The following is an 11,768-nucleotide window of genomic DNA, read 5'->3' on the forward strand; positions in this document are numbered from 1 at the left end:
TGATTGGTTAGTTTCTCTCTACTGACAGACCTGATTGGTTAGTCTCTCTCTACTGACAGACCTGATTGGTTAGTTTCTTTCTACTGACAGACTGATTGGTTAGTTTCTTTCTACTGACAGACTGATTGGTTAGTCTCTCTCTACTGACAGACTTCCAGAGTTACAAACAACAGAGCTACGTGTTAAAATCAACCGGAATTCTCCTTTAGTGTTGCGATTTTCTTTTCCTTATTTAACAATACAAAAATTGAATGATACACTTCTAGAGACAGGAGAAATTTTTAAAACTAATTGTTTTCTAAGAATGTGTGTCTTCAAGTTTGTCTGCCATTTATTTAATTTGTAAAGAGTAACATACCATGAAGTCTGCTTTCACTCTGTTCGGCTGGAAACAGTTAGCGGGACCATATAAACAGAACAGATTTAGGTGAATTTATTTCTTTTCTCTTTTCTTCTTCCCACCCCTACTTCATATGCTACTACGTCACTGCTTTTTCTGATAGCCGGAGTAGCGGTTGAAAATGAAAAATTATTAGCAATGGCAGTAGAATTATTTGATTTACTTTTACCTGTTACGTTTTTCCAGTTGTATGTTTCGACAGATCACGTTTTCAGTCGGCTGTCTAAATGTTGCCTGGATGAGGCCTGTTGCTTCACGATACATTCTGTGCAACAGCTTGGCACAGAGCTATTCCAAGACAAGTCAAACGGCTTTCATTATCACTGAAAGCCCCCTTTTCCAGCTGTTTGCTATTCAGGGTTTCTAAGGCTACAGATTTAAGACAGAAAAATCCTCCTTGGCTACATGACAGTGCTATATAGTTTTCAGTTAAGCTATTAATGAAGACTGGAGGAAGTACTTATTTTGTTCAACATCCCATATAAACTGGGACGGATGTTTGTCACCGACGTGAAAGATTTGAAAGATGATGCAAGCTTTGTTGATGCTAAATTTCCCTGTGGCCCAACAGAATCTTATATACAGTTGAGCACACTCTGGAGTAAAAAATGAGTCATGAGAACAAGTGATTGCTGTTTGGTTCTTCTATTGGCACAGAAGCATATGGCTGTCAGAGGCAAATGGGAGCTGACTTGAGTGCAGTCTTTGAGTGTTAAACCCCATCCCCACCTCCTCCTCTATACAACTACCTGTGTTATTATCTCAAGACTGGAGTGTTCAGATTACAGGGTTTTATGTTGGAGCTTGTAACTTGTTGGCCCAGTACATTCTTGCCTTTCACCAGTGTAGTTAGGTTAAATGACAGGAATGTCCTTGCAAGAAGAAGAGTTGCAACATCCCATTGTGTCAAAATTAAGCTCAATTTGTGTTCTATCTTCTGTTGCATTATGTGTCGGATTTCCAATCATCTCTTATATATTTAGATTTGGCTGTGTTCTATAGTTTTGCATTTTTTCCTACATGGAGCTCATGAGTATAGGAATGTATGACCAGGTGTTACAAACTTTTGGTTGATTCTACCTTGTTGCTTATAAGCCCGGCTGTAGGGCAAGCCTTTTCATCATTTCCTTCAAATAATACCAGCAGCTTGACATTTTTGTCCTTGGGGATCTATTAGAGAAGAAAAGCAGGTGGTGGTTAGGACAGTGTTCCCTTGTTCCTGTTCCAACAGGCCCAAGTATTTGTCAAATATAAGCTGGGCTTTAAGGGGTCCTTAATAACAAAAGGACCTTAAATCTACCTGTCACATATTTCAGGGATGACAAAATCCCACAGCACATGGAATGGAAATATGAACATGACTCTCCCAAAACAGTTTCAGATATCATCGACATCATTGTGAAATGGAGTGGTTTGGGCATGAATCACAAAGCCTTTGTGTTCCAAAACGGTCATGCAGAGATGAAAGATAAGTTCAAGTAGATAATATTTTGTGAATTATTTGTTAGCATAGATGCAGATTGTGGCTACTGGGAACAGAACTAACCCTAAAACGTCTTGTTGTTAAAATGACATTGATCTGCTCCAACTTGAAAGCATTGGGAGAGTAGACCTAGTCGACTTCCTCGATCAGTGATTTCCTAAGACTACATCTGACATCTGATGGGATGGATAACGCATCGGCAGAATTTAAACACTGATGTGCATTTAACATTAAGGAATGAAAAAAATTCTGGTAATAGAAGAGAGAAAAGTATCATGATGGAGTGAAATAATTTTTTTTAGACAATTTAGCATTTCCTTCTTAACACACTGGATGTTGACAAAACAATGAAAGTGCTGTACCCTAGATGTCTTGGCATGAACTGTATTTTATGAAGTGGATGTTTGTACATCAGCTGCTCCTTTAGAAGCAGATTGATACGTCTCATGTACTGACGGTGAGCAGTCTCCAGCTGTGGTGTTAGCCGTGGTGAAACTCTGTGCTTTTCCTGTAGCTAATTGAAGTTACAATAAAACAGTTGGTCTTTGTGATCTGTTGGTGTGTGGACTCTCCTGTGGTCACGGATTTCATTGAGGGCTGGTAACGGATGAATCCTCCGAGACTTCTTATGTCCTGTGCTCCTATGCAGCCTGCTGAAAATGACCCATTAAATGGGATCCTCAATCTGTGACACTGCCAAATTACTGGCAATCCAACAGTAGATTTCCAGTTTTTATTTAGTTTTGTATGAATGACGACAGAGAGAAAACAAGAAAGGGACACTAACTTACTAATGTGTGATAGCAGGTTCTTCTAGAAGAGCCCACTGGCTGCTCCTGGGGATTTTGTGCTGTATAACTTTGGTTCCAACCCTGCCATTTCTTCCTCATGTATTAATAAAGAGCTGGTGATGGATTCTGTGCACCAGCAACATTGCAGCTTTAGAGAATATAGTGTTGTAAAATGTAGGTCACTTTATTAGATATTCTGCTATATTATATCCCTGCATTTCACAATTTTGAAATGCATGCTTATTCATTTGTACAATTTTAGTCTAATGAGCTTCTCCAGGTCAGCCTGCTAACTAAATGTGTTCTTATATCTTGAAACCTTTGGTAGAAAATCACAATGCTCAGGGGGATTGAGTGTTCTGTTATCTCTCTAAGAGGCAAAAGCAGTTGGCTGATTCTTCATGGATCCTACTGCAAAAATGGTTTTAATGTAATGAGAACCTTTCTCTGCTTTCGTAATCTTAAACTAATGATGATCTTGTGGCAGATGAAACTAGGAGCTGTTTTGTGCTTTGCTGCTGCTGCCTTCTCTAATTTGAATGGGTCTATTCTAGAAGAAGGTAGAGGACAGACTAATGTGTAGTACTAGTAATAGGATGATTCGTTGCACTCCAACAGTGTTGCAGAATGCATCAACTATTTTCATTTATTACATACTTTTAATAATTTTCAGCTAGTTCCCGCATTTCAGACCTAAGCAAATTAAGGTTGTGCTGTAAATCCAAGGTCATTGCACAGTGGGTTGCCTTCATTATACCGGCTGGGCATTCCACATTTGGATGTTTAAGCCCCTCATCTCTGCTTGAAATGGTCTAATTAATTTCTGGCTAATTTCCCATTATATTAACATTAAAAACACTAAGAACATTAGCAAAACCAGCCAAGCCACATAGCTCCCCTTTACATAGCAGAAACTTCATCCATAAACAGCCATTGTTAAACCTGTCAAAAAGATTGTCATATGGCTTTATTTTCTATACAGTTTTATGAAACCCTGGGGGCCTCGCAGTGTTGGTGATCAGGGCTAAAACAAAAAGGACATTTTGTTTCTCTCCAGGGATGGCATCTGCTGAGCCATTAAACTCTACGGTGTGGGGAAGTGTACAAGCAAGCCTAGAAGCTTGTCTGTGCTAGCATTCTGTAAGCATGTTTGGGTCCCTCAGTGAATCTTGTTCGCTGTAATGAGGGCAGTGGCATTTCATAGTTCTGTCCCTCCTCCTTTTGTTTTCTCTTCCTCCAATAAACAGGATTGAGTGAAACTGGCAATAAACCGCAGGGTTATATGAAAAATAAATGGACTTCCATCAACATCAAACATTGTGCATTGCAGTACCAGTGAATCGTGATGAGTGAGCAGAATGAAGAGGGGAAAGGGAGCAACATAAGGTAGAAAAAAGGGGTCAGCTCCACTTTACGTAATGCCCCTCTTCTCTGTAAGCCTGAGTGCATGGAGGAGCAGAGGGTTGGGCTCCCACTCATCTGTGGTAGCTCACACGCTCAAACACTGCACCCCCAAAGGGTCTGTCCTGAAAGGAGGGGAGCGCACATCAGGAGAAACAGCCACAACATTGTTAATTGATCTACTGTCCCATGTGCTGATGGTCCCAGGCAAAGAACAGGACTTTTTTTTTTGGAGCAGGCTGTCCAGCCTAAAGGCAGGTCGATGGAAGTCAAAATATGCATTATCCTGCTCCCAGTCCTCCCGAATGCAGGAGGTAGTTCTTGAGAACAGACAACAACAATGCTACATGGACAGCTCACTTGAGCTCTGAATAACTCATGTTCACTCAGGCTGTCCCAGTGCTCATACTGTCATTACGTCCCCTCCACTTCACACAACCCCTGTGCCTGTTGGAAGGGGCTGAGTGGATTACATCTTCTGTCAAAATGAGGGTAGTGTTCTATTTGTCTTTTTTTTCTGTAGTGTGAGTGAAGAAGCAAAACAAAATGCCAGATTACATTTGCTCCTCTGGTCTGCATTTATTATTGAACCTCCTTTTATGTTTCTGACCGACATCAGAGTGGTTGTTGGGGAAAATCAGTACTGGCCACGTTCATGTCGCCATGCAATTTCTTACAGGGACTTGGATGAGTTGATATACATTTGTACTGGGGGTACAAACAATTAATAAATACTTGGTACAATTTCAGACTACTGATTGACCACTGAAACAAAATAATTAAAGATGAAGGCATATGATGTGTTCCATCATACACTCTTGGGACCGCAATCATGCAGTGCTCTTGTTTGCCTCCGTGTTAGGGAGAGTTTCTTAAATCCTCTTCTTAGTTCCAATTGATGAATGCTCCAATGTGTTTTGATTAAACGGATCATCTGGCCTGTATATTGTTGAAGGTCCCATTGCATGAACACGTCCCTTTTTTGAGCTTTTTTTAACAATAATATAAGTTCCCCCAGCCTGCCTATGGTCCCCAGTAGCTAGAAATGGTGATAGGTGTAAACCGAGCCCTGGGTATCCTGCTCTGCCTTTGAGAAAATTAAATCTCAGATGGGCCGATCTGGAATCTGCTCCTTAGGAGGTCATAAGGGGCAAGGTTACCTCCCCTTTTTCGGCTTTGCCCGCCATGGCTTTCAAACAAGCAAAGTGGCCACACCCCCAGCCTCCACCTTGCCCCAACCTCTCCTCCTCAAAAGCTGCAGACTCAGATATGACACATACTAAGGAAAGCTCAATGTGGGACTGGCTCTAGTGGCTGGAATTCTGGACCAAGGCTGAATTTTGGGAAAGAGACTTCAGATACAGTATTAGGGGACCACTAAGGTCTATGTAAAAGAGACTTCAGATCCAGTATTAGGGACTACTAAGGTCCATATAAAAGAGACTTCAGATACAGTATTAGGGACCACTAAGGTCTATATAAAAGAGACTTCAGATACACTATTAGGGACCACTAAGGTCTATATAAAAGAGACTTCAGATACAGTATTAATTCAATTTTCAATTCAATTTTATTTATAGAATCAATTCATAACAAGAGCTATCTCGAGACACTTTACAGATAGAGTAGGTCTAGACCACACTCCAGAATTTACAAGGACCCAACAGTTCTAGTAGTTTCCTCCGGACCAAGCAACAGTGGGACCACTAAGGCCTATATAAAATAGACTTCAGATACAGTATTAGGGGACCACTAAGGTCTATATAAAATAGACTTCAGATACAGTATAAGGGGACCACTAAGGTCTATATAAGAACATCCAAAGAGCCCCAAGTCATGGTACCTTTTAACTAAGATGTCTAGATGAAGTTTTTTTTTTTTGGGGGGGATTATCTTCCCTGACCGTATGTTGGCTCTTGGGCACAACAACTCTAGTGTTGTGTGCAGCTTTTGTCTCTTGCATGAAAGTAAAAGAAAAATAGAGACCATAATGGAAACACAGTATTTTACTATGCCAGCATACGTAATTTGAAGCACGTCACACATTTAATATGATTTCTTATATGGATATGTTTTCAGAGCTTTTGGATTCATACCAGCAGCTAAAGGACCAAACTGTCTGGAGATCCAGTGACAAACATGATGCCAGATAAATCAACACAATCCTGCAGGTAGGCAAAATTCCAAAACAATTAATAAACGTAATGTTCCTGTATTGGTTTTGTGTTCTTTTGGAGTTAATGTAAGCCATTTGCCCACATCTGTACAGCCTCTGAATCATGGGAAATGTTGAGAGCCAGAATGGGGACCAAGCCCTCTACGGTAACGAACATGGCTATTTGTCACGTAAGCACATGTCTCGGTCTCTTCGCATCTCCAACAAGCAGTCCAGACGCTCTCGACATGCTTCATCAGGGAAAATAGAGCACAGGAACTCTGAGACGAGCACACGCTCAAGTAGCACCCCCAGTATCCCGCAATCCCTGGCTGACCATGGACTGGAGCCTTTCAATGAGACGAATATCCTCCCAGACTTCGGAAGCCCCATTTGGGTGGACCGCGTGGCCATGAACCTGCGGCCTGTGTCCTTTCACAATGATCTCGCCAATCGGTCCATGCACATGAATACGATGCACGTAACCCTTCCTAGCCCCACTGCAGAGGAGGTGCAGGAAGAAGATGTGTACACAGGCGAGGTAACATACCTCCAGAAAACTCAGGACGGCTCCAAGGAGACCGTCAACTTCAAGAAGAAAAGGTCTAAGTCTGCAGACATGTGGCGAAATGACAGCCTGGAGTTCTCCCTGTCGGACCTAAGCCAGGAGCACCTGACCAGCACAGAGGAGATCATAGACACGGGCAATGAGAGGGACTTCACTGACTGCAAAGGACACCTGCAGTCCAGCCCTTCAGACTCCGTTGACAGGGCCAACTCCCTGGACGAGCTGTATAGCCAGAAGATCCCCGCCCACCGGAAACCCCACGGCCGCTATGCCAAGTGGCACGTCACTAACAGGGCTATCGGGGAGCACGAAGACGATAAGATGCTCTCCCCATCAGAGGAGGATGGTAACTCCTACGGTGCATACACCCTCCCCTGCCGGCGCTCCCACTGCCTGTCCGAAGGCCTGAGCAGCCATAAAGCTGCCATGTGTGCCAGTATGCAGGGCAGGAGGGCGCAGACTATACAGGTAAGATTCAGAGCAGTTTCACATTGTTCTGATCTTTTAAACCACTTTAAAATCTCAATTAAAAACAGGCACAATTCATAGAAAACAAATCATTTCCTCCATCCATGACTATGTAAACCATGTATTTATGTCCATTTGATTTCACAAGTTTGGTGAAATGTCAGGGGCCTAAACCGTTTAGCAGTGTCACGCCTTTATGTTCCGTGACCAGAATATGAAATGATGTGCAGAATCGTAATGTAGTCTGGTGCTATCACCAATAAGACGGCTCTCATCATTCATTTTGATTCCCTCACATAGTGTCTGAGCATTTTTTCCGCTGCATGCACCTGACAGATAATAAGCTGCTGAGAAAGTGTAAAACAGCTTATGTCAGTGGAGCTGTGTTGTTTTTCTTGGGAGAGGAGACTGGGGGGGCAGAGCTTAAAGTCACTCCCCATTTCAAATTCCTCAGTCTTTTGTCATGCTAATGTGGGGAGGCCTGTGGAAGAGTGTTACAGTAAAACATGCATGGTGGCCAGAGATGGCAAAAGTACTCACTTTCCATACTTAAGTAGAAGTACAGATACTTGTGTTAAAAAATACTCTGGTAAAAGTGGAAGTACTGATTAAACTTCTTTACTCAAGTAAAAGTAACAAAGAACAGGCTTGGAAATTTACTTAAAGTATAAAAGTAAAAGTAGCCGTGCAAAAGCTACCTGAAGCACACAAATGTTACTAGAGAGAAGCTGAGGAACTTCAGTGGACATGGAGGACACGTCTTTATGTGGCAATGGCTACATTTTAAATGGATGTCTGCCAATAGGCCTAAATATATGATTATTATGACAGAGACTGGGACTCCAGGTTAATAAGATTCTGACTTATTAGCAAGATATGAATTCAGTTGTGATTCTGTGAGAATTCACAGATCCAGTTTTTATTTTTAATCTTTCCCCCTAACATAAAAATGAATCTACATGTATGTGTGTGCTCGAATACGGCTTCTGGAAATAAAATAAAGGATTCAAATATGAATGACTAAACAGACATTAATGAAGAAGTTTCCCAGCACATTGGCCAGGAGTCCTTCTTGATGCTTTCTGTCTCAAACATCTCTCTCAGATAAGGTTGAGGATGATGGGAATGTCTTGCTGTTTTCTTCATTTCCAATCATGTCGCCCTCCATACTACTATGTGCTAACGTTAACACCATCCATACTACTATGTGCTAACGTTAGTTGGTTAGTGCCATCAAGCCTCAATGATTTGCTGTGAATTAATGCAGAATGCTGAATCTGTTGAGTTGTCTTAGTAGTGCATCAAATGCAATGTAGAGTAGATGTATTCCCATCCATTTAGATTGAATATGGTATTGATGACGTAAACAATAATAAGGATAACTCCAGTGAAATTATGTGAAAGTTGAGAACTAGATTAGGACTGGATTAAACCTGATTCTGGTGTCCAACTTGGCCCCAGGTGTGTCTGTTAAAACAGACGGAGACAACTTCTCTCTAGCTAAGTTGCCATCCACTTGTCAACTGAACTACTGCATCTAAAGTTCGGTAAAAAAAAAAAAAGAACTCATGCGAATAAAGCTAGTGAAAGTGTTGATGCTTCATTAAGACCAACGTGCAACCTAGCTAACAGGTGAAGAACACACCAAAACGACTAGCTAAATTACTTTAAATGTGAAGAACTATAGACCAAAAATAGGCTTAAGTGAACTGAAAACATGAGTTATACGACTTACAGTTCTCAAAGACTCACACACAATCTCAGCTGGTTATCCTCCGGCTCTGGCTTGTCTCTTTTTCATTTCTCTCACTTTTTTCTCCGTGTGGCGCGCGCACCCGCCCGCGGTGTGCGGCGCGTGTATGCGCTATTGTCCGACATGACAACCTCTTGTAAAATCTAAAGTAACGAGCCAATTTTGTAAAATGTAAGGAGTAGAAAGTACCGATATTTGTGTAAAAATGTAAGGAGTAGAAGTAAAAAGTCGCCACAAAAAGAAATAGTAAAGTAAAGTAGAAATATCAGAAAAATCTACTTGAGTACAGTAACGAAGTATTTGTACTTCGTTACTTCCCATCTCTGATGGTGGCCCTGTCACTGCGGGGCACCGGCGGCCCTACAGAATGGAGCTCTGGAGCACATGATTGGGTCATGTGACCAAATGGAGATACAGAGCTGGTGTAACCCCCTTCATCTCCCAGGAGCTTTTGGCCATGTGGGTAGGAGAGGGCAGACCCTGCGGTGCCAGGGGGAGGGCAGGCTTTACTCACACAACAGCAGACGCTTGGCTACGAGCAATTAATTTTGAGCAGAAGCTCAGGATTAAGCAACCCATGGACTCTTATTAGGCCTCTGAAGTCACAGGCTTCAGAGGAAGTCACAGTCTTCAGAGGCCTAATAACATGTTTAAAAGGAGGGTTCTATCCTACATCTGTAGAAAGACTGCTTAGGTGTCCGTGAGGGAAAGGCATTATTCTTAGTGATGAAGTAAACGTGGCTGCCATGCTGTCTCACCTGTCTTGTGCTTCTGCCACAACGCAGGATGTCACAGCTGGCGAGGGCAGCGAGTACGAGGACAGTGGCATCGATGGGGTGACAGTGGAGGCCGATCACCAGTCTCGACGCTACAAGACCATGTCGGCCTCATTCTCCGTGTGCTCGGCAGCCGGCAGGAGCATGTTTGCCGGCAGCGACAGCGGCAGCAGCAGTGGCGGCGGGGCCAGCGAGTGTGTACAGGGCGTGTACGAGAACTTTCGCCAAGAACTGGAAATGAGCTCCTGCCAGACGGAGAGCTTGGAGGAGGCGGGGTCGGCCCTAAGTGACGAGCAGAGCACCATGAGCTCCGCCTACCAGTCGGACCCATTGCTCAGTGTTGCCCAGGGGATGGTGCGCAAAGCTGGCAGGCTTGCCGTCAAGAACTTCCTCGTACATAAGAAGATCAAGAAAGTGGAGTCAGCCTCGAGGCGCAAGTGGAAGAGTTACTGGGTTTCCCTGAAAGGTTTGTTATGCCCTCAGTGTAACATTTACACGTTTAATTCAAGCCTGGTGCAAACCTCATTATTGCATTTTCATGGCACTTGACTCAACTCGGCACTAATGATAATGATGCCTCCCTCGCTGGTAAGTCAGCCATGCTGCACTTCTTAATGTTGGCCACTGGAGAGCAGAATTAAATTGCTTGAGCAAATCTGGCTTTTAAAAGAAATCATGAGTATCATTGTGAGTCTTTCCTAGAGATTGGAGCCAGCAAGCATCTGTTTTACCAAGTAATATGTTATGTGTAAAATGTAATAGATTGTTTTGCTTTTCCAGGTTGCACTCTTTTCTTCTATGAGACTGATGGCCGTTCAGGGATCGACAACAACAGTATTCCCAAGCATGCCATCTGGGTAGAGAACAGTATTGTCCAGGCGGTACCAGAGCATCCCAAAAAGGACTTTGTGTTTTGTCTCAGCAACTCCCTGGGATATGCTTTTCTGTTTCAGGTAAGAGAATGCTTAAATGTCATCTGGTCTGTGAAGAACTGCAACTTCTCCCGTAGGCAAGCATTTCCTTGACCTGTATGCACTGTTTCGTTTCCTTTCATGCTCTTAGAAATGTGATTCTCTGTTATTATAATTAGCAGTGAATCCACACAGCAAACGAAAATCAAGAGCTTTTTATCTCGAATGTCTGGGAGCCGGTTGTTGTTGTTTAACCTCTGATCTTTCCCTGTCTGTCCCCACGCAGACCTGCAGCCAGACAGAGCTGGAGAACTGGATCACAGCCATCCACTCGGCATGTGCCGCTGCCGTTGCCCGCCAGCACCACAGAGAGGACACGGTGCGCCTGCTTCGCGCAGAGATCAAGAAGCTGGAGCAGAAGATCGACATGGACGAGAAGATGAAGAAGATGGGAGACATGCAGCTGTCTGCTGTTACTGACACCAAGAAGAGGAAGACAATCCTGGATCAAGTAGGTTTTATTCTCCTTTGTCCCCTCGGCTGTGTCTAATAGAGTCCCCACATGTCAGGCAGTTGTTTGGGATTTCAGGTGTTATGCTGAATGGAGAGAAAAGAGTCTGGAAAGATGATGATGATTCTCTGAGGAAGAATATTGGGACAAACTAGGTAAATTAAATTGGACGCATTCATAGTTCTTTTTAAAAATGTTGTTGCAAGCTTGTTAATGATGGCTATATTCTTGTTTTCTTCTTTACACCCATTTAACCTATAATTAGTTATCTGAAAGAACAATGTCCAAACATTAAAGGGGCTCTAAGCACTCACGCGTGTTTTTACCTCACACCTCACCTCTTGTTGTCACATTCAGCAAACACCTTCTCACTATCTGCTAGCTGCCTGTCCCCTGAACACACTGTAAAAAAAACATCTCACTATCTGCCAGCTGCCTGTCCCCTGAACACATTGTAAAAAAACATCTCACTATCTGCCAGCTGCCTGTCCCCTGAACACACTGTAAAAAACATCTCCTCACTATCTGCTAGCTGCCTGTCCCCTGAACAC

At 43.0% G+C, this 11,768-nt stretch overlaps 1 protein-coding gene across 4 annotated transcripts in view; it reads left to right on the forward strand.

Moving 5' to 3' along the window:
• Positions 1–11,768, forward strand: part of tiam1b (TIAM Rac1 associated GEF 1b) — a 53,350-nt gene that overhangs the window by 19,683 nt on the left and 21,899 nt on the right. For all 4 annotated transcript variants that reach the window (XM_034865584.1, XM_034865603.1, XM_034865590.1 and 1 more), the window contains exons 2-6: positions 6,155–6,246; positions 6,345–7,266; positions 9,805–10,261; positions 10,576–10,748; positions 10,993–11,217. In XM_034865584.1, the coding sequence (XP_034721475.1) occupies positions 6,355–7,266; positions 9,805–10,261; positions 10,576–10,748; positions 10,993–11,217 (1,767 nt within the window). In that variant the 5' untranslated portion in view covers positions 6,155–6,246; positions 6,345–6,354. The remainder of the gene's footprint in view (positions 1–6,154; positions 6,247–6,344; positions 7,267–9,804; positions 10,262–10,575; positions 10,749–10,992; positions 11,218–11,768) is intronic.

This window comes from Etheostoma cragini, chromosome 3 (assembly GCF_013103735.1).
Source record: "Etheostoma cragini isolate CJK2018 chromosome 3, CSU_Ecrag_1.0, whole genome shotgun sequence".
Classification (NCBI taxonomy): Eukaryota; Metazoa; Chordata; class Actinopteri; order Perciformes; family Percidae; genus Etheostoma; species Etheostoma cragini.